General features: G+C 33.8%; 2 protein-coding genes across 5 annotated transcripts in view; both read right to left on the bottom strand.

Moving 5' to 3' along the window:
- LOC143071516 (uncharacterized) overlaps positions 1–6,104 on the bottom strand; it is a 150,964-nt gene extending 144,860 nt beyond the window's left edge. Inside the window, exons 1-2 of the mRNA XM_076245867.1 lie at positions 5,984–6,104; positions 498–1,960 (exon numbers count right to left, since the gene is read on the bottom strand). Coding sequence (XP_076101982.1) covers positions 498–1,952 — 1,455 coding nt within the window. The 5' untranslated portion in view covers positions 1,953–1,960; positions 5,984–6,104. The remainder of the gene's footprint in view (positions 1–497; positions 1,961–5,983) is intronic.
- On the bottom strand, positions 201–24,366 carry LOC143071518 (uncharacterized). Of its 4 annotated transcripts, none has more exons than XM_076245872.1 (4): positions 24,113–24,362; positions 22,702–23,852; positions 19,412–19,476; positions 201–221 (listed from the first exon to the last, which is right to left on the bottom strand). In XM_076245872.1, exons 2-3 carry the CDS (start codon positions 23,831–23,833, stop codon positions 19,454–19,456), a joined length of 1,155 nt encoding a protein of 384 aa, XP_076101987.1. In that variant the 5' UTR covers positions 23,834–23,852; positions 24,113–24,362; the 3' UTR covers positions 201–221; positions 19,412–19,453. The 4 variants fall into 4 exon arrangements, with proteins under 4 accessions (XP_076101987.1, XP_076101985.1, XP_076101984.1 ...); XM_076245870.1 differs by having other exon boundaries at positions 202–221; positions 22,606–23,852; positions 24,113–24,366; XM_076245869.1 differs by lacking the exon at positions 201–221 and having other exon boundaries at positions 19,402–19,476; positions 22,606–23,852; positions 24,113–24,365.
- Positions 24,367–24,578: the final 212 nt, after the last annotated feature.

The following is a 24,578-nucleotide window of genomic DNA, read 5'->3' as shown; positions in this document are numbered from 1 at the left end:
GACTAACTATTTCTTGATTTATTTGCATCAAGATTATGCACAATAATTTGCTCTTTGCAATGTACAACATTTTTTTCTCTCTGTACAGTTGATAATATTGTGGAGGAAAATTTACTCTAAAGTACTCATTATTATTAGAGTGCATATCGCGCAAGATTGCATAATTTCATATCAGTAAATTACATTTAACAGTTAAACTGTTTTTTTTTTTAAATATAAAATTTATCGTTGTTTATTTTGATTTTTATATGTACATATATGATTCACTTGTTTCATCATGTTCATTGAGTCAAATGCTTTTCCTGGCATAACTTTTATTCTTATGTTCTTCTCTGTAACTTTAGTTATATATTTTACTAATGGAAATTAACAAGTCAAAGCTGTTTTCTGCTCTTTGTTAGGTTGTTGTCTCTTTGACACATTTCCCATTTCCATTCTCAATTCTATTAAAAGCAGAATTCAGATCTCATGTGATGAGAAGAAATCCCTAATCTTACCTTAAATCTAACATCATGTATAAGTTTATGTCTGGTAAAATTACCATGCCTGTTAAATTCCAACCCACATATATCACATTTAAACAACTCTTCATTAGTTGGTAGGTTACCACACGGCTTTCCACATTTCTTCCTCCCAGGAATTCCTTTGGATTGTTCCTGTTCAACTCTCGTTCTCTCCTTACTTGCATTTGCCAGTAAAGTCAAAACTTCATTCTCTAATTCCTCTGTTTTATCTTTAGTAGTTTCAACTGAGTCTTTACTCTCATTAGCAACACTTTCAGAATTAGCAGCTGTAACTGTAAATTTTCTTGTTTCTAATTCTTCAACAAAATCTTTATCAATGTCCATTTTTGTATTCCCAGTTTTATTTTCTATGGTGTTATCATTTTTCCTTAATGTCAGACAGTTATTTTGTCCTTTTAAAAGAGAAACATATTTTGTATTATCAGAAGCATCTTTGACATTTGTAAATATTTGCAGTTGTGGTGAAGATTTGGTTACCATGGGAACAAGCTTCTCTTCCTTGTCAACTGTACTTGTAGTAACTGAGTTGGCTTCTTTGGAAGTTGAAGTTTCTTGTGAAATGGTTTGCCATTCTGTCAGATCACATTGCCGTACATCTTTTACTTCAAATGTCAGAGAAATTGTTTTTCCATCAATTTTAATTTTTGTATTTTTCTGTGAACTTTGAACTTTATTCTGTAAACTAGTGCTTTGGTTTTTATGAAGTCTGTTGTTCACCATATTTTTTTTATTTGCTACTCGTCTTGACATTTCAACATTTGTTGTTTTATTATTGGATAATTTAACTTTTGATACACATTTTTCTGACGTTGCTCTGACATCAGTGTCTATTTGTTTTGTTTGATTACTATTCTGACTTTGATTGACATCCTTCAACATCATGAGGTTGCCAATAACAACAGCATTATGTACAGTCTGAATATGTGTTGGTGTTGACTGATTAAAACTGTTGATATTAACCTGTGTTGTTTCTGCCTGTTGATTAGTATTTGGTTTGGCACCAGAAATCAGGTATCCAAATGGAATAACCTGAACTGTCTGTATACCCGATAACGTCGAAATAAGAGGGATGGAGTGAACATAATTAATGTTATCCATAGCAACAATATTACTTGATGTGACAGCTGGCCTGACTCCGCCCTCTAAAGCAGCATCAGATATGCTATACTCTTCAGCTTGTTCTTCTGGCATCATAAGACTTTCATTTGGCATTCCAAATTCAGATACTAAATCATTTGCAACACCAAGATCTAACTTAAAATCTGCAGCACTAAGATGCTTGTCTGGGTTTCCATGAAGAAGATGATCAACATCCTCTGAACTTCCCAGGAGTTTTACTGGTAGATCAGCAGCTGAATGTTCAAATGAAGTCCCTGTCAATGAACTGGATTCAGTGAAAGGAAGCTCCATTTCACAACTTATGTCCATGATTGTAACTGAAAAAAATAATGTAATAGAAGGTATAAAAGCTTGAAAAAATATTCATATGTATCTTCTTTTGTTTTTTTAGCAGTCTTTACATACTAATGGCTTGTCCTTTATTTTGTGTTTTTACTGTAACTACCAATGGATGAGGACCACAATAATAAGAACTTGCATTCTGATATCTGATACCTACATTCTATATACATGATATATGTACACTGTACATCGATTTGTATACAAATGGTATAGAGATTTTTTTTTTTTTTATTTTTTAGAACACAATATTTTTGAATTTACAGTATGTCTTCCCTGAGAAATCCTCAGCCATAAAATTGTGTTTTTGAGTTTTTTTTAATATATGTGCCATACCCCTTAACATTTTCTAATTTGGCTTCCCCCTCAATCATTTGTCAAACAAATAAACAACACAGGATTTAGAATACACGAAATTTAGATTTAAATTTTATAAATAAATTGTCCCTTTTAATATTAGTTTGATCCATGTTTTTAGTGGATTGGGAAACAAGTTATTACAACTTATATTAATCCTTTTTCACTTATGCTGATGCAAGTGCTGCCTTGTAGTGGCATTAGCCTGCTGTTTTTTTTTAAATCTAGAAGGGTTATAAAAAAGAAGATGTGGTATGATTGCCAATGAGACAACTGTCCACAAGAGACCAAAATGACATAGGCATTAACAACTATAGGTCACCATACGGCCTTCAACAATGAGCAAAGCCCATACCGCATAGTCAGCTATAAAAGGCCCCGATATGGTGTGCTTGACGTGACAGAGACATTCTCCTTCTGACAGACTATCATCACTTCTCAAGACCATTATCACAAATGGTGTCAAGGGAAGAGTCGATAATTAATCAGTGTTCTCCCCAGGGCCTTTTAGCATCATGGTAATGTGATGCTATAATCTTAAATGTGATGCTATCTTAAGTTGTTTTCTTATGGATTATGTTATGGATGTGATGCTATAATTTTTAGAAACAAGATGGTATTTTAATTCCCCTGTTTACCAGGATGCTAAATGAAATATCTGGGGAGAACACTGAATTAATTATATATATAAGTCCCTGAAATTTTCTCTCTGGAGCAGGGATCAAACCAGGAATATCTCTTGAACATCAAAGACACCCCTGTAGATTTTGAAAAAAACAGCAGGCTAATGCCACTACAAGACAGCACTTGCATCAGCATTAGTGAAAAGGGATTAATATAAGTTGTAATAAACATGATAAACCTTCGTGTTTGCACGGACTATTACACCATTGCTCTCCATAACTGAGTTAGGGTCGTAATGGGGGCATTTCATCATGATATTGGTATAAATTCTAGCCAAATGATGTTCAAAGTAATTTTTTGGTGCATGACAATAAAATGTACACTTTCTTTAATACACCTTATCGCCATTTGGTCCAATCAGGAAAAACAGTCATTTATACAACTTCCTGTTAGGGTCAGGCCTCCGAAAACAGAGGTCATCAGTAGTGAACTGAGAGAGGAAAAACTTTAGAAAGCGATTATTAGTAAACTTTGATAGATTATGATCCACTTTTTCGAAATTAAAATTGAAGTAAAAAAATATTTTGTTTGAAGTATTTGGTCCGAGACCACAATTATTTCGTAGTGCATTTCTTTTAGAAGATAAATGAAAATTAAAAAAATCCCACCTGCGCTTTCTCAATGAAATTTTTACAGTGTGTTGTACTATTTTTGGGACAAATTATATCAAAATTATAGAAAACTTCATCGGCTCTAACTCAAAATATGGACAATTTTATGTTTAGGGGGTCTTGAAATCTTTTGACAGCTTCCGAAGTGCTAATTTTCAACCTTTTTCAGCTGGACCAAATCACTACTTTCCTTTAAAATTCTGAACCCAAACTTTTTTACAGTGTAATTTCACCATCCTTCTTGCAATTTGAGGCATTAAACATGGAGAAATAAATTTGGAAGAGGTATAAAAATTAATGGCAAGTAACCCACTGTCAACACTAGGGACTATATTTGTGAACAACGAAAATCAAGGGACGACAATTGTGGTCTCGGACCATTTACGGTAGTTTAAACAGGTCTCATTAAAAAGTATCATGCATGGTGAATTTTTTAAACAGGGTCCCATATAGCTTCAACTGGATGAAAAAGTTGTGTTATTTTAGAACTTATCCGGAATGGAATAAATAGCGCTTAGGTGTATTTTAGACGATTAAAAAATCTGACAACTGATTTTGATGAATCACATTAAATTTTTTCCAAAAATGATGGTATCGATAATTATTTGAGACCTCTGACGAATCCCTACATGTATAACAATAATTTGACAAATCAGGGTAAAGTTTTTACAATTTGGCGCTAATGGTGGCCTATAATGACCGTTTAACAATAGGAGTTTGAAATCCTATCAATAAGGGGGTAAAAATATACCAAAGTCGACTATCACAGTAGAGCTCTCTTCGAGACAAGCTCTACTGTGATAGTCGACTTTGGTATATTTTTCAAACTCCTGTGGTTTAACGCTGGACAATAAAGCCTAAAGGGCATTACCAGTGGTGTAGCTTGTATGTATGCTCAGATGCTAAAGCATCCACATCATTTTGATAAAAAAAAAAAAAAAAAAAGATTTGAAAAATAATGTGTTCGTAGGAGTTAAACATGTATCCAAATGTACTGACAAGGATGGAGATATGAGGATAACGTCCAATCATTTCGAAAGCAGTATGCGCTGTCTTTTATGTATGATCAATTAGTTTATGTAAACAAGATGTATCAATCGCAGAAAAGTGTTCTGACTTTCTGACTTTTTTTTGTGTAAAGTCTATGTCGTCAGCTAAGGCAAGCCCAGACAGAGGATGATGACAGGTAGGCCCGCGGAGATGTCTCATTTGAAAATGGGCCAAGCGGAGAGATGGCTTCTACATCTGGCGTAGCAACGTTACAAAAACTAAACAACCATTTATATCCTGATATCGTTTCCTCTGAAAGACGACGTGATAAGAACGTGAATTTATAATAGAGTGTGATCAGTCATGGGCTTATATATACCCGTATCCATCTAGATATAAATACTAATTTTTCAATAAAAAGAAGAGCCAATGCCCCCCATATTGCAATTTTTTTTATCTATCCAAGAAGCAAGGACAATAACTAAAAATAATATCTAAAGAGAAATAAAAGCTTTAGAGCAAATGCAATGGGATTTCTATTATAATTTTTATTTCAAAGGGGCATAACCGGTTAAAAATATTTGATCAGGACTTATTTTTGATAGTGTCAAAGACATTGCTGATAATTTAAGTTTTCATAAAAATCTGGCAAGAATTATACACATGAGAGTGCCAACAAGACCGAACAGACGGAGGGACGGACGCACGATATTTCCATGTACCCTGCAACGAGTTAAGCGAAAGAATAATCACTTCAGTTTCTTTATTCAGAAGTTCCGGCATATACAGAAGTGCCGCTGTAATGGGTCCGTTTTTCAGATGTCAAATATAAGATTTGGTGGAAACTTTTACATCAAATATTTATCATGTTTATGAATTGAATGATGGTAGTTTTGAGAAAACAATAAAATTATGTTGGAAATATATGAATGGGTGGGATTTTTGAAATTACAAAAAACTCTAATAAGACGTGAAGTGTCGGATTCTGGGGGAGTATACGTGCAAATAGGAAATGTCCGAAAAAAAATATATAATTTTCTGCAAAAAAAGATCTCCAAAACATTTTCGCCTCGCTACGTATACGCTTGGCGACAGTTTGGCATCCACATCATTTCAACCCTGGCTACGCCACTGATTACTACCTTCATAACTGTCCTGTTTGACTTAGGGTTATTACAGGAAAACCATGCCATAAAGCATTGTGACGGCAAGATACCTGCTTTGGGAGGTAATTTTTGGAAGATCATGTAAATATTAAAATTTTTTAAGTCTGGCTTTTACAATGTTTTATACTCAGTCATTGAAACACGTTAGCCTAGAAAATATCCATTGCATAAGCTATTTTTTTATAAATCTTACTTAGGGTTCCTTTTTATGATTGAAATTTTGTTAATTAAAATTCGTTATAGTCAAGTTTTTTTTTTGCAAAACAATCTGCTTTCTTTCTGCATTGTGCAGTCCACTATGTTGTTTTTTTATTTCCCAGTGCCGGAAGTAGTTGGATTATTTCCCTTTATATTTGTAAGGTGTGCATTTGGGTCATTTAAAACAAAAATATTAGATTATATCCGTTCAGGTCAAACTTTTGGAATCCAAAAAATGTTTTTTTTATTTAATAATAAAAAAGTTATTGCAATTTGAATAAATTAAGTCGTATATGGGCGTTTTTCAATAAAAGCGTTCCTTTCAGACCTAAAAAAAAATGGAAAATCAACTAGTCTAAAATTTATTTTCAAGAGTTATTTTGAATACCTCTATTATAGACCTGTTTGTAAACAAAAAGTGCAATCTTAAGGTAGCACAATACAAAGATTTTTTCACTCCCAATCAGACAACTTTAAACTGATGTAATTCATTTCATCCTTCTTTATATCTTATAAATGAGGTACCAAAAGAAAGAAGAAAGATTAATCTTTCAAATTATGATAATTTCATTATGACATAATTATTACATAATTAATTATTATGTAATTAGTCGCTATATTGTGATGTCCACACTTGAATGAATTTAGCGTCTTTGTTCTTCATAGCATCCCAAAATATTTTATAGATTCTTGTACTACACAGCTTGACCTCCAAAACTGTGTCTCAGATTTTCAAAAACATCAATAGAACAAATTTTATACCCAATTGAATTTAGTGGTCTCTAATGAATTGATGTTGCAAACTTCATTGAAGATTTATGAGAGAATGAAATACAATAGGAAAAATCGGAGACACAGTTTTGGAGGTCAAACTGTGTTGTGCAAGAATATATAATTTTTTTTAGGATGCTATGAAGAACAAAGAAGCTAAATTCATTCAAGTATGGACATCACAGAATGGTAACTTATTACATAACAATTAATTATGTAATAATTATGTCATAACAAAATTATCACAATTTGAAAGATCAATCCTTCTTCTTTCTTTTGGAACCTCATTTATAAAATTTAAAGAAAGATGAGTGGAACTACATAAGTTTAAAGATGTCTGATTGGGGATGAAAAATCTTTGTATTGTGCTACCTTAAATACTCTTTACAATGATATTATTTTCATAATTTGTGTACTGTTTCGTAGGGGACAAAAACGAAACTGCTTCTAAACACACATATTTTTGCAATTTTAAATGTTTCCTATAGACATTCCAGTTTGTTTACTTTATATACTAGAAAAATCTCATTTTTTTCTGAATTGGAGAACCATTTTTTATCGATAAAGATTAGACAGTACTTCACATATGAAGGTACAACTCATGTTACGTAGTGGACATTTTGATGCGTTTCGTAGTTGACAAAACCGTTTTGTAGTGGACAAAAAGTTTCGTAGTTGACACTCAACCCTATTCTGTGTTAATAAAAACATAATAAAAATTACATGAAAATAACCTTTGTTATTTGCTTTGCACGAATATAATTGAAAAAAGAGTAAAAAAAAGACTGCATGGTAGTGGTAGTGTCCACTACGAAACGTTTTTCTCCCAAACTTGTTTCGTAGGGGACCGTTTCGTAGGGGACGTATTCACATTTTTTTCTCATAACCCCAATATTGCAATAGTAACAAGACTGACTGTATTCATCAAAGCGTTATTAAGCTGTACACTGATATTTTTTTCATAATTTTAAAACCAGTTACTGAAGGAGATTTGACCCGTTTCGTAGTGGACATTTACAAAAATACGGTATCACTCTGGTCCATTTGATGTGCTCAATTTTTCTTACCAACAATTAAATTGCCGTTATAAAAGCATCACTTTCTTTTGTAAGACCCTAATGTTTATATCTCTTGAAAACAAAAAATTACATTGATTTTATAAAACTGTTTATAAACAAGTTTTAATGACTTCGTTTCGTAGTGGACATTGTGTTAGGGACACACCTTCTAAAATAAAAAATCCTATGTTAAAAGCTGTTTATTAAAATATGTTGGCTCTAAACATACTTTTGAATTATTAAAGAACTTATATTAAGTAAAATTAATATTTATTTCTACATTTTTTTACGATATTTGAGAGTATGAATGTTGAACAGGCGGTCTAGGGACATGCCATTTTGGTTGTTTTGGACCATTCAGGAATCAATATCTTATCAATCCCTCTAAAAAATAAACTGTTTCTTTGGTTAAAAATGTTATATCTAATTCAATGTACTGACTGCACAAAAAATTACTTGCAAAGATCAAACACATTTTTTTTAAAGTGGCTGGGACAAGAAAGTACGTTTTTATTGAAAAACGCCCATATATCTTCACCCAACATTCCGGCAATTAATCTAGGCAGTGGCTATTTTGTCGGCTTTGATTTAATTATCTTAATTGGTCTTAATTCAAGCAAGGCAAAATGTCATCCAGACACCTAAATATTTTAAAAAGACTTGGCAAATACTTAAACAAACTTGGAAAACTAACAATATATCACTCCTTGATTATGTCATGCTTTAATTTCTGCTCATTGTCCTTGCATTTCTGCAGCGAGGTCGAACCCTGAACAGTTGGACAAGCTTGGCACAGCTCTGAATTTGGATTGTGATTTAATAGTTGACACAGCATAGGTTTCTGACACAGAATGAATGTGGGGGGTCTCATTGGGGGGTTCTGATCCCGGATCCCGCTTACTGTTTTGTCAGATTCCCGTTTCCCGCTTACACTATGTACGTAAGCAATTCTCATTTTTTTTGCAATTTCCCGTGTCCCGCTAGACTTCATTTCCCGTTTTCACGGCACAATAATTTGATTTTCACGTGTCACGCTTACAAAAAATCGGCAATCCCGCGTCACGCTTAGACCCCAATGAGACCCACAATGTGGTCTAACTTATATTTTATGTTGCTTTTGAGCAATACACTATGCTGTTGGATATTATAAATCCCCTAAAAAAATTAATGAAGAAATTTTCTTTTTAATTTCTGAAATCTGAAATGAGAAAAAAAGTAACCCTCACACAAATTCTTATTTATCCCCCCCCCCCAATTTTTTTTTTCACCTCCCCTTATTCCAAAAATAATCTCACATGGGAAGGATTTGTATAGTGACACTATACAAATCCTTGGTGATGGGTAAGATTAATATTGATTAATAGTAACTTCTAAGTAATTTTACAGCTAATCGTCTCAAGACAATCATCATTTCTTAATACATAATTTTAGAGCAGTGTAGGGGAGATAATCAAACATATATATATATATATATATATATATATATATATATATATATATATATATATATATATATATATATATATATAACAAGTCTAAAAGGGTACAACATCACCAAAAACACAATAAAACGAACAATATGTTAGATATTTCGGATAACAGATATCCTTCCTCGGTAATAGCACGATGACAAATGAATCATGTCAATTCAAATTAAGACTCTATCAAAATCTTGAAATTAATACAATTTAAGCGAACGCTGGAACAATGTTAAAATTTCCAAAATAAAATTAGTTATTTACGATGTGAATTGGCACAACAATGTTGGCGAGACAGAACAGCCATTCAACAAACGCATGAATGGTCATCGTACAATCTAATTAAAAACCGATCTCTCATCGCTCCTGTTTCTGATATGTCGCGTGGGAGATCTAACGAAACCGGCTTTGAGGTCACATGTGAGTGAACTAAAAGTTATGAATTTATAAAGATATGCAAATGAGTTGACGACCTATTAATAAGCCAATCAAAAAAGTTTATGAATTATTTTGACTGACGATTTCGTCGTAAATAAAATGAGTTACATCCCTTTGCCTTACGTTAAACTTCCAAGATCGTGGAAGACTCAATTTCATTAGTCGAAAAAGACACACCTACGAGGTCACTTACATGTGACCTGAAAGCGGGTTTCGTTAGATCTCCCACGCGACATATCAGAAACAGGAGCGATGAGAGATCGGTTTTTAATTAGATTGGGTCATCGTAGTGACTACACCTGCAATCCTGACCTCCCCGTAAGTCGTCATTTAAGATCACATGGGCACGACCAAGTTGATCTAAAAAAACTTACCATCACCATCATAGATCACAACTAGGATTGGTCAAAGGCCGACAGACTTGCTCGGGAAAGTTTTTGGATAAGAAAGCTTAGGACAGTATCCACAGAGGGCATTAATGAAAAAACATAGAAGAGTCACTCATTTTCCCTACCATCACTAACTTCCTGCCATCACCCGTGTCCAGTAACTCCGGCTTCCGTACTGGACACTTACACTTTTCAGGAATTTTTGAATTATACTAGTTTTAATTACAGTTGGCAGGGATGTGTAAATACCAGCCACGTTCTATCACTTAACCTTAGTAAAAATTTATTACTCATTTTTCTTTTTATCAAGGATTTGTATAGTTAGAATGCTTTTAGAAATTTAGAGTTGTGCCAGTTCACATCGCAAATAACTATTTTCATGTGACATATCTTTGTAATCTTTGCACCGTGTTTGGAAATTTTAAAATTGTATCAGCGTCTGTGGTGTTCGCTTAAATTGTATAAATTTCGAGATTTAGAAAAAGTTTCTCAGTTTGAATATTTTGAAATGATTCATTTGACATCGTGCTATTGAAGAAGGATATCTGTTATCCGAAATATCTAATATTTGTTCATTTTATAGTTACTAGTTTAATGGTGATGTTGTACCCTTTTTGACTTGTTATATATTATATTTTGTAGTGTACAGAATCATATTACATGATCCATCGCCTTGTAAGATTGATCGTTGACTATTTATTCCGAGTCATTATATATATATATAAAGAGGACGATAGCACCACCTCAGATAGTGACTCTGATGACTCCAATGAATATAGATTTAGAAAGAAAAGCAACTGGGTCCCTAAACCAAGCAAAAACACCACCTTAGAATCATTTATAGACAATGTTAAAACGGATATACTTACAAATGTAAAAATAAACAATCAGACCTATGATAATTTAACACCTGATGAACGTGTGGCTTTGACAAATTTGAGAGATAATGACGACATTGTTATTAAACCTGCAGACAAAGGGAGTGCAGTTGTCGTCATGGACAAATCTAACTATGTCCAAGAGGCCATTCGCCAATTAGATGATGACCGGTTTTACAAAAAACTTAATTCGGACCCCACCCTCCAATTCAGCGAGGAAATAACAGAATGTTTAAAGGAAATGTGTGACAATAACATCATTGATATAGATACTTTCAAATATTTAAAACCTGAAAATTCAAAACCTGGGCGATTCTACCTGCTCCCTAAAATTCATAAACCTGGTAACCCAGGTAGACCAATCGTCTCAGCTAATGGTCATCCCACCGAAAAAATATCCGAATTCGTTGATTACTATCTTCGACCACATGTAGAAAACTTGCCATCTTTTATTAAAGATTCTACAGATTACTTACTAAAGATGCAGGATTTAAACCCTCTACCTGCCAATACTACTCTTGTCACTATGGATGTCACCTCTCTCTATACGAATATTCCCCATGCGGATGGTATTGAAGCATGTAGAGAAGTTTGGGACTCTCGATCTCCTAAAATTCCACCTACTGATTGCTTAGTTGAAATGCTTACTATGGTCTTGAAAAAGAACAACTTCACATTCCAAGGAGAACACTATTTACAGACAAATGGCACTGCTATGGGTACAAAAATGGCTCCATCTTATGCCAATATATTCATGGGTAAATTTGAAAAGCAACTGCTGGAGTACTCCATCGAAAAACCGCTTTCCTGGTATCGATTTATTGATGACGTTGACATGAAATGGGACAAGGGAGACCAAAAATTAGAAACTTTTATAACAAATGCTAACAATCAACACCCTACCATCAAATTCACCCATGAAACATCTAATTCCACCATAAACTTCCTTGATACATCTAGCACCCTCTCTGTAGGTATAATAAACACAGATATATACTCTAAACCTACAGATACTCATCAATACTTGTCGCCTGAAAGTTGCCATCCTCCACACTGCACGAAGAGCATTCCATACAGCCAAGCTCTCAGAATAAGGCGAATCTGCTCCTCTGAAGACACTGCAAAACAACGTCTGGGGCAGCTTAAAGGACATTTAAAAAGAAGGGGATATAAACACAAAAACATCAAAAATAGTTTTCGAAAAGCGGAATCCATCCCCAGAAGCAGTCTGCTAACTTACAAAAATAAACAGAAAAGTAAAAGAATCCCATGTGTGCTCACCTACCATCCATGCCTGAGAAATAGTTTCAAGACCATTCGTGATCATTGGACAGCAATCGAGAAACATTCGAAGTTATCCAAAATCTTTCCTGAGCCTCCCATGATTGCCTTCAAACAACCTAACAGCCTGAGAAATATACTTGTCCGTGCTGACCTTTCCAAACCTAACCATACTGTAGGTAATTGTCAGCCTTGTGGGGACAAGCGCTGCAAATGTTGCAACCAATTGCAGCATTCATCAACATTTCACAGTAAGACCACAGAAAAGACATACAAGATATTTTGCAATGTCAACTGCAAAAGCTCAAACGTGATTTACGTTCTTGAGTGTCCTAGATGTGGTCTCCAATATGTTGGTGAATCTATGCAGCCATTTCACAAACGCCTCAATGGCCACAGGAGTGACCTCACAAAAAAACCGTACATTCCTGTCAGCCAACATTTCAGGTTACCAGATCACAACCTGAAAGATTTTGATCACATGAAGATCCTTGTGATCGAACAGGATTGTACATGGCAAAATAGGCAAAGAGAAAATCGGGAGAGGTTTTGGATAAAAACACTGGGTGTCCTCCATCCAGATGGAATCAATAGAAAGAAATAATTAAATTTACAGTCTAGTGTTAATATTATTATATTCAGGATTTTGGATTAAAATCAATCGACAAAAAACTTACCTGTATTATTAGTGATCTATGTTTACACCTTATACATTATATCTCATTATTGTTAAAACTTTTGTCACCGAAGAAGGCCATTTGTTGAGCCGAAATATTTGCAATTATTGTATAATTTATATCATCTGTTCAGTTTTTCCATCTTTGTGCAATGATATTCAACACTTTTTAGTGTTTTATTTTCCATCTATTTATCGGTATTGTTACACAATCTTTCAGACTCATATATATATATATATATATATATATATATATATATATATAACACAGTATTCTTTAAATGGAATTGGATTACCTCCCTTACACTGCTTTTAAATCGTCAAAATATTCCTTTAACCAGAAAAACCCTTGTTTTCTCCCTTTTTTACCCTAATTGCTAAATGATTTGAGCCATAACCCCCATGACCATTCCTTAGCAATATGGAAACTTGTGGTATAATTTCAGAGAGATTTATACACTTACTAACAAGTTATTGACTGGAAACTTCAAAAATGCTTATTTGGACCCCTTTTTTGGCCCCTTATTCCAAAACATTTGGGACCAAAACACCCAAAATCAATCCCAACCTTCCTTTTGTGGATATAAACATTGTGTTAAAATTTTTATTGATTTCTATTTACTTATACTTTTAAAAGTTATTATCCGCAGACGACGCTGACGACGCAGAGGACGACGACATGATAGCATTATACTACTCAAGAAAAAATTTGCGGTCGTATAAAAAGTACAAGAAAGAGCACTTCGCTTCATTTATCAGGATCACAATAGCACATATGAAGACTTACTTTTAAAATAAAAAATGCTATCACTTAAAGTAAGACGCTTAAGAACCATGGCAATAGAGGTCTTGAGAACAGTCAATAATTAAAATCCAGTATACCTCCATGATCTTATAAATATTAAAAAAAATAATATATTCTTTCAGATACCAAAATTTAGCTGTAATACCTGACGTAAGAACAACAAGGTATGGCTTAAATCTTTCAGATATTCTGCTGCCAAACTATGGAATGAGTTGCCAAACCACTTTAGAACTAAAACATCTTTTAGCCAATTCAAGAGTCTAATAAACTCATGGAATGGGAACTCATGCCATTGCAATGCATGTGCTTAGTTTTTATTTTATGCTTTATGTTACAGCGTTAAAACATTATAGTGCTGCTGATTTGTGATTTTTTGCTTATCTTTTTTTATAATTTGTGATTGCTGTGCTTCCGTTTTTATGTTGCTTTTATCTTTGTGCTCATGCATGTGTATACTGTGTAGTATTTAAATTAGTGCAGCCTTAATGTGCATGAAATGTATGTTCTAAGTCTTTCATGTTTTAATATCAGTATTGTGTATGATTTTGTATAAAAGTAAATCATTCAAGGTCAAAGTACGGTCGTCAATACGGAGCCTTACACACCGAACAGCAAGCTAAAAAGGGCTCCAACATGACTAGTGTTAAATTATCTCCCATCGTGCAAGGGCTGTATAACCAGTCAAGGTGGTTAAAAACTTCCATTTGTTGTGTAAAACCATTCAAACAGGAAAACCAACGGTCTAATCTATATAAAACAAGAATGTGTCCTCAGTACACGGATGCCCCACTCGCACTATCATTTTCTAAGTTAAATGGACCGTGAAATTAGAGTACAAACTCTCATTTTGGCATTAAAATTAGAAAGATCGTATCATAGGGAACATGTGTACTAAGTTTCAAGTTGTTCGGACTTCAACTTCATCAAAAACTACCTTGACCAAAATTTTTAACCCAAAACGGGACAGACGGACGAACGAACAGACGCACAGACCAGAAAACATAATGCCCCTCTACTATCGTAGGTGGGGCATACAAACGATTAACAATATAGACTTATAAACCACATCAACTAACGACAGCCAAACAGTTTCCTGACTTATAACAGGTGCAAACAAACGCATCGAACACCGTATACCATCTTTAGATGCACTTTTTTTATGTCGTTTTCAACTGTCTGTATGAATTGTTTTGCTACAATCATTTGCCAATGGTATTTTGGTAGTTTCGTCCGAGTCGCAACGTTAGATATTGCTACTACCACGAAAAATAGCGTTAAGTAAATATTTGACGGGGAAAATTTTATAGAAATGCTGAACTAAATATTTCAAATTATACATGAAAATAAAGATTGATTCTTAAATTTTCACATGATGATAGAGAAAGAATAAAAATATAATATTCATAGGCTTAGGAAGACACAGATTATCGGCGAAAAACGTTTACTTAGCGTTGTCCAATGTAACAAACTCGAAAGATAAAACTCGAAAAATTCGCGAAATGTTCGCGCAACTCTTCGAAATTTTGCTTGAACATTCTATGACGTGATTTATTTCAGTATTGGTTAATTTTGTACTAAGTGTTAGCTCCCAAAATTCGAATTGAAAAATAAATTGAGCTACATATTCAATTCAAAACAATAGATTTGCAATGTCTTGCGGAAATGTCCGAGTTAAACTTTCATGCCTTCATAAAACTTTTACGGCCAAACAAACAGAGATTTGATTTCGTGAAGATTATTTTTCGGCTTTGATAACTATACCAATAAAAAGTACTTTTAAAGTTGAAGTTGGTACACCAAGTAGCATTAAGATTACAGGGTTATCTATAAAAAAAAATACGGATTAATGAAAATGTCTTGCAAGTTTGTCCGTTATCATAATTTGACGTAGCAACAATGCAAGCGTAATATGCTAGGGACGACATGAACTGCATTCGTGTGTTCCTTCCTCCACTAAATATAAATGTCCTGCTTTCAACAAAACGAAATGATGCACACATTACAAAAATACACATCTATAAGACGATCAAAAAGTAAGAAAACTTCAGTATCATAAGTATAAATAGTTATCAAAGGTACCAGGATTATAATTTAGTACGCCAGACGCGCGTTTCGTCTACATAAGACTCATCAGTGACGCTCATATCAAAATATTTATAAAGCCAAACAAGTATAAGCTATTGTATGTCACTGCTTGAATAAAATCATACTCGGGTTGAATATATATAATGCAGCAATATTCCTCCAAAAACACATAATTACTAGCAGTAAATTGAATATCCTATGTTAATTATAAAATCATATTGGATGTATATTCTCACGGCATTTATACTTGTGTGTTATACTTTGCATTTACCCAAAAAGGAAAGCAGGAAGAATTAGATAAAGCGCGTTTACAATTTAAGGTGGTACCCAACACTTTAACTAAAATTAATTTGGCTCGTTTAATTTTCTTAAAATTTTGACAAAGTATTTAATTTGACCCTTTTACCAAAATATAAAAATTTCAAAAAATTTGAACCAACCGTTTTATCAGAAAAATTACACTGGTTATATAGCAGTTTGACAAACACTTATACCACCTTAACGTAATTTTTCTGTTACACTAAATGGTAGCAATATCTGACGTTGCGTCTGACGTTTCCATCTGATATGTAGAGAATATCATATGGCTTATTCAATATCACATCCGTATCAACCCGAGACACCAATATAATCCCAAGAGCTCTGCTCGAGGGATTATATTGGTTGAGGGTTGATACGGTGTGTGATATTGAAAAAGTCATATCATATACACTTTATTATATACATATACTTCACTGAGATTTTTTTATGTGACATGACGTCATAGTTGATAAGGAGGTTTGAAATGACGTCATACAGATTATATGTTTGACATGACGTCATACAGATTAGGGGTTTGATAAAGCCTTTGCAACAGTGACTGCAATCGATGACGTGACGTCATACAGATTAAAGGTGTGATAAAGCCTTTGCAACCGTGCTGATATCGATATCATCACGGGTGGCTGATACAGCACGCTTGCCAATGATTGTATTACACATACAATTTATCTGTATTTACTACTAAGTATATAATAAATTTTTTTTTATCGTCCTTCCCTCCGCCTATATCACCCTGCTCTGTTGCTCCGTAATTTTTGTATCAAGACTTTAAAACGAGACCAGGCATTATCAGTGACGTCACAATGTGAGATGAGAAGTTATCAGCGAGGTCACAATGTGAGAGAAGTTATCAGCGACGTCACAATGCGAGAGGAGACGTTATCAAGCTTGCTTTTGTCAAGCGTAAAATTGTCTTATGTAGAAAGAAACGACCAGTAATAGAACGATAAAAAGATAATCGGGTTTTCTTCGTATAGATACGTAAAATATCAGCCGCTCGACACAATGTGAAACCATTTAACTCGTTCGCTACGCTCACTCGCCAAAAAGGTTCACATTGTGGCTCGGGGCTGATATTTTACGATATCAATGTGTAGAAAACCCGATAATCTATACTTCTTTTTTAGTTTTTGATTTAAATAAGTTCGTTAGTTGTTTCTTGTAAGTTGTTGCAAATTTGAATTCCTGGGCTAAACTTCTGGTACGGGTATTTGTTCAGTGCATTTTTCCCCCGATTTTGTTCATTTACAAAATTCGACTATCAGCACTGTTAAATTCATTCAGAGTTTACGTGTCAATACTTGAGATGATTTAGAATTTTCATCTCCTTTGGACACTACCCTATCGGAGTTTGTTGTTGTTGTTTTCATTTATTACCGGTCCAATTTTTGCACTGCATTTAAAATTTAAACAGGACGAGACGTCGTATTCTTTTCTTTACATTATTTTAACTGAAAAGTAGTTTGATTATCAATTTACAAGTTTGAGTAAAAAATATATATTTAGTATATACAATATCAGTAGAAAATTTCAACAAGATTACAAAATATTTCAGTGGCGTAGCTTGTATGTATGCTCAGATGCTAAAGCATCCACATCATTTTGATAAAAAAAAAAAAAAAAAAAGATTTGAAAAATAATGTGTTCGTAGGAGTTAAACATGTATCCAAATGTACTGACAAGGATGGAGATATGAGGATAACGTCCAATCATTTCGAAAGCAGTATGCGCTGTCTTTTATGTATGATCAATTAGTTTATGTAAACAAGATGTATCAATCGCAGAAAAGTGTTCTGACTTTCTGACTTTTTTTTGTGTAAAGTCTATGTCGTCAGCTAAGGCAAGCCCAGACAGAGGATGATGACAGGTAGGCCCGCGGAGATGTCTCATTTGAAAATGGGCCAAGCGGAGAGATGGCTTCTACATCTGGCGTAGCAACGTTACAAAAACTAAACAACTATTTATATCCTGATATCGTTTCCTCTGAAAGACGACGTGATAAGAACGTGAATTTATAATAGAGTGTGATCAGTCATGGGCTTATATATACCCGTATCCATCTAGATATAAATACTAATTTTTCAATAAAAAGAAGAGCCAATGCCCCCCATATTGCAATTTTTTTTATCTATCCAAGAAGCAAGGACAATAACTAAAAATAATATCTAAAGAGAAATAAAAGCTTTAGAGCAAATGCAATGGGATTTCTATTATAATTTTTATTTCAAAGGGGCATAACCGGTTAAAAATATTTGATCAGGACTTATTTTTGATAGTGTCAAAGACATTGCTGATAATTTAAGTTTTCATAAAAATCTGGCAAGAATTATACACATGAGAGTGCCAACAAGACCGAACAGACGGAGGGACGGACGCACGATATTTCCATGTACCCTGCAACGAGTTAAGCGAAAGAATAATCACTTCAGTTTCTTTATTCCGAAGTTCCGGCATATACAGAAGTGCCGCTGTAATGGGTCCGTTTTTCAGATGTCAAATATAAGATTTGGTGGAAACTTTTACATCAAATATTTATCATGTTTATGAATTGAATGATGGTAGTTTTGAGAAAACAATAAAATTATGTTGGAAATATATGAATGGGTGGGATTTTTGAAATTACAAAAAACTCTAATAAGACGTGAAGTGTCGGATTCTGGGGGAGTATACGTGCAAATAGGAAATGTCCGAAAAAAAATATATAATTTTCTGCAAAAAAAGATCTCCAAAACATTTTCGCCTCGCTACGTATACGCTCGGCGACAGTTTGGCATCCACATCATTTCAACCCTGGCTACGCCACTGTATTTAATTCTATGCTTTATTTATCTCAATAACAGGTACGGTAAGTTATGTTTAGGTACGATTTCATCTCGATATTCAACATACATGTATCTCAAATTTGCATAAATGACATATAATCTTTTATGGGATCAATGGCAACTTTTTCATGTGCTGTTTGTTTTTCATTGTACGGTGACCTTTATAGATCATACTTTCTATGCCATTTGGTCTTTGGTGCATGGACAGTGTCTCGTTGGCAATTTATATGCCACATCTTTTTTTATATTGCGTCGGCAGGTTGTCTTCACAAATCTGAATTATTTATATGTGTTGCAGTCATTCGTTATCTTAATTATAAGCTGTAAAGTTAAACTCATATGATAGGTGAATCTACGGACACAGTCAATCCTATATAGTTGTATGCAATTAAAAACGACTTCAACACTAAAAAATATAAAAGAAATGTATTTTCTAATCTTTTCTAAATCTTTGGCGTAACTGTTACTTCTTCCCAAACATACCGCCTGCAAAAGAAAAGAAAAAAAAAGAAACATTACTAGTGTTAGAATCATGATTTATAGTATGATACATATAGAATTAAAAAAAAAATGGCAGTATCTATGGTGTCCTGCGAGAATAAACATGATACTTTAACCAATTATATAGCTCTTTCGGAGTGGTCACGAATGAAGTATGTATCGTTAAATATATGAAAGTTGCCTCTTTGAAACATTTCAAATGACCCGCTATTAAACAGTTTCTCTTCCTCTTCAGTGAACTTTTCTAGTTTGAACGCTGAAATCTCAGTAAGTTTTTGTTACATTATATGTTGACGAGTTATTGTAAATGGTGCGTCATTGATAAAAAAAAATTGATTGTTTGGTTTTGTTTGCTGAATGTCCAACTTTTTCATATATGTTCAGTGACGAGAGAAATACAATTCGTAGGTCCTGTACTAAGGGATAGTCTGGGACTATTGGTGGGAAATTGTGAATGTCTCTGAAAAATGAGGGTTTATTGGATATGGACCGAAACAAAGCCTAACAACAGGCCGAAAGGGAGACGGATTTTTTCTTGTTTCCAAATCCCTGTAGTTATATTGTATAATTATATATTTCGTGCACTTTTTGAAAATAAAATATTGTTTAAACTAACTGGCCGAAAGAGTTAGTGCACTGTTCTTAACATACAGAGAACGTGGGCAAAATAAAATGAGACGCCTAAATTTCTATATATTATAATCTCCAAAAACAAGGGACATTAAATACTTTTTTGCATTCTTTATCTGACGTTAAATAGGATTTTGACATTATCCCGAAAGCATGTTTTGGTTTATGTCTTTGTATTTGGTCATCAATGTCATACATGTATTTTCATGACTACAAGCTATAAACATAAATATAGTTTTATATTTCAAACCGATTACCGCCGATTGCATTTAGTGTGTAGGTAAAGGTAAAATGTCTTTGACTAGTTTGCTTGTTAGCTTCAAACCGTGAAGTCATTATAAGGTATAACACTGTATTTGAGGACTTACAATCTGATAAAAGAGACACCTATCTTACCAAATCTGGTGACATCATTAACAGCCTTATGCCAAAGAGAACAGTGCGGTTAATGTTAGGTTGTGTGAGTAAAACATAAAGGTTGTTATTTATTGAATGTGGGTGTCAAAAATAATAAAATTTTGTACACAAGTTATTATCTACTTATACAAAGCATAAAAACACCCAATACAGGAGATTGCTTATGGTGTTTGTTAGTTCCATTATAAAATCATTGTTCGATATGTTGATGTTTCTTTGAATTTGTTATGTTTTTCTTTAATACAACATTGTGTTTTATATTGAACTTAGTATTTCATAACATAGATAACTGAACTTTCTTTACGTTTTGCTTCGGATTTTTTAGGGAAAGACAAAATTGGATCGGTTGAAGGAATTGGCAAAATAGATATGGGGAGTTCACTTTCAATAAACCTTAAACTTTGATTGTATACCCTCGGAACTGTTACCAAACTCTAACCACAAACTGATCGCTTCGCATAAATAACATTGATACATAAAATAAAAAAAAAATATTATTCCTTTAATAAATGATGACTGCATGATAGCATGTTTTAATTTTGTCCTAGATCCTTGTAAATTAACCATGACAATTTCTCGGGGCAAAACATGTATAATATTAAGTCGAAATGCACTATAATTAACACCTGCAGATGGAACGATTAAGTCAATTCATCTTACAAGTCTTTAGTTTTCAGGAAGATAAGATTGTGCCTTAAATGGAAATACTATTATTGTTTGCCCAGAAAGAAAAAAAAATACAAACTTTGATGAGGGATTAAAGTAGAAAAAATAAAACATTACTGTTTGGAAATAAAATAGGAGTTAGCAAAATCGTAAGAACATTCGATGACGTTCCTTAGGCTTAACTTATTTCTTTTCGAATGTAAAACTATTTTAATCTTCAAATATTACAAAAACGCTTGGTACCTCCGAAGCTTTCATCTGGAATGCTCATAGGTAGGATCATAGACATGAATCTGGTTTAAATTAGGGTTTTAGTCACATTTCAAATTATGTCTATGCAGCATAATCATAATTTATCCAGTGAGATATGAGCCTAACGAAATCTGAGATCTCAGTTTTGATAAGACTGTCTTAACCAAAAAAAAAAATACGATCTGAAAGACAGAATATGACTTTTGATGTAGCGGATATAATTTTTTTTTTGGGGGGGGGGGGGTGTAATTTTCCTTCATCATACTAAAAATATGTCAAAATCTACCAGCATTACATTTTTGACTGACATCGGACTGTGAATAATAGTAAAAATTGAAGGACTTTTGAAAATAACGGGAAAAAATCGGGTTCCTCCTTTTTTACTTTTATTTAGCTAAAAATTTCAAAAAACCTAATCAGCTATGTGACTTTGTTGTTGATCATGTTCCAGAGGTATAGTCAATTTTTCTCATTAGAGGCGTATTGAAACTTTAGGTTTCGTCATGTGAATATTTTTTTTTTCAAAGCCGCATATGATGACTCAAATACTGTAATTTGAAATATTTGATCAAGTTTGAATAATTTATCCATAAATTGATAAGCGAGGTTTTTTTTTTACCAAAAATTATATCGGAAGTCAAAGCTATCGATATGTTTTCAAATGCAAAATTAATTCTATTCAGTATTGGTAAAATGTAAAATTAATTCTATTGGTAAAATGCAAAATCAATTCTATTGGTAATGGATGACGTTCATGCAAAATATTACAAATAAAGTGAAAAATTTGCAGTTTTGCATCATACTGCCTTCAACAACAAAGTCTACATCGATGACTAACATTATGTTTTAGTGGGGAAAATATGTAAAATTGCAGACAAATCTTAAACTTTAAAATATATTATGATTTTCATCAATTTTTGAATTGATAATGTGAATTGCAAAAATGCAAAGAAACTGAATTACTTTGACGTATTGAAAATCAAAGCACCTCATTATTCATTTTAACTGAAAACTGATGGACCAGGAAGCCCATTCTGATTTTTACTATATCATGCTATTACATGATAATTGCCTGTGTAAGGATTTTAACGAATTCAAATTTACACTTTCACCAAAACAAGATGCGCATGCAAAGCAACCTTGACATACCTCCATCCAAAAATATTGGACCACCACCAAAGCCAGACCCAGCAAATCCGCCACCAAAGCCAGACCCACCAAATCCGTCACCAAAGCTGGACCCACCAAATCCAGGTAAGCCGCCGCCCATTCCACCAAATGATGGAGCACCAGCAAAAAAAGACGATCCGCCAAAAGGACTACTAAATTGGTCAAAAGATGCTCCCATGTTTCCTCCAAATGGGCTAAATGGCGATGCAAAACCAGATCCTCCGCCAAAGTCTGAAAACCCACCAACTGTCTGAAATGGTGATCCCGCAAACAGGGGACCTCCCATCATTGGTCCTCTGGCAAATCCACCAATCGCACCAAATTGTCCACCTTGTTGTCCAAAAGGTTGATTGTTGTTATTGTTGTTCTGTTGCAAATTTTGTACATTATTATCATTAAAAAAATCTGCTCCATCTCCGAGTCCAAAGCTATCTTGATTGTTTCCAAATCCATTTCCTTGGTTACCACCTTGATTTCCGAATCCATTTCCTTGGTTACCACCTTGATTTCCGAATCCATTTCCTTGGTTACCCCCTTGATTTCCAAATCCTTGATTTGTAAATCCTTGTCCTTGATTTGTAAACCCTTGTCCTTGATTTGTAAATCCTTGTCCTTGATTTTGAAATCCTTGTCCTTGATTTTGAAATCCTTGTCCTTGATTTGTAAAGCCTTGTCCTTGATTTGTAAAACCTTGTCCCTGGTTTGTAAACTCTTGTCCTTGGTTTGTGAAGCCTCCTACACCAGGTGGTCCCTGTCCTGCCTGATTTGAGAAAGGATCAAATGACTGAAATCCACCACCAGCATTAGGTGCTGTGCCTGCGGCGGAAGGTTGACGAGCTGGTCCGGTTGGCTGAAGCCTAGCAACACTAAGAAATCGTTGATCAGGGGTTAGGGATCCTCCAGAGCCAACGGTTAATGCCGGATTTGAAGTAAGAGAAGTTGCTGTTCCAAGAGAATTGGTACCTGCATTAGCAAATGAATTCTGAGCCATTCCAAAAGAATTTGGGTTCATACCCAGGGCGTTTTGATTTGCTCCCATTGTATTTTGACCTGCGGGAAAAGTTTGTGTATTTCCAAATGTCGGGCCTGAATTTGTTCCCATATTCATTCCTGTGCCTCCAAAATTTCCAAAATTATTACCGGCATTTTGACATGTTACCAAAGCAACATACACCAAGATCAAAACGGGTGTTATCCATATCTTCATCTTTGTCTCAAATTTTAATCTGAAAAGTAAAGATTATACAAGAAAAACAAGCAAAAGGAATAATTTAAATTTTAAACATTTACATCGGATGCAAATAATGGTATTTATTTTAACTAGAAGTATTAATTCTCTGGACGAATTAATGTCAAAAGTATAAAAACACTGTATTTTGGTATTTTCCATAACTTTAATATAAATTTTATGCATAGAGTTTCATGCATAGAGTTTCATTTAAAGCCAACATAGAGAAGGTATCATAAGATTCATTAAAATATTTACCTTATAGTTGAATGGTGTTTCGTCTGTGAAGATTTTTGATGTTCTAATCACCCATGTATGTCATTATATGATTGATTACTTATGAGTATAGGAAGTAGTGAGATCATTCGTGACGACGTGATACACTGATTCCTTAGATTTCAATTATAATACACCCGGAACACAAATATATAACCGTTTGTATATCTTTTACCGTCTAAAATTGCTGAAACAGTATTTAAGTACAAACAAATATGTCGAAAAATCCAATATCTTGCTTAATCATTATTATATTACATTTAATTAACACTACTGTTAACAGCTCGGATGTCCGAAATTAACCTCTGGTAATTTTGTCCGAAAAATGACCCCGTTAGTACAACTGTTACATCACTGACAAGGTAACAGTATGAAATAGTATCTTCGAAAAAATGAAATAGTTGGAATATGGGAGGTCAGAGTCAGGACTCCAAGAGGGAGATGATAT

Source organism: Mytilus galloprovincialis, chromosome 4 (assembly GCF_965363235.1).
Source record: "Mytilus galloprovincialis chromosome 4, xbMytGall1.hap1.1, whole genome shotgun sequence".
NCBI lineage: Eukaryota > Metazoa > Mollusca > Bivalvia > Mytilida > Mytilidae > Mytilus > Mytilus galloprovincialis.
The sequence above is the reverse complement of the archived record's forward strand: the minus strand, read 5'-3'. Positions and strand labels throughout refer to the sequence as shown.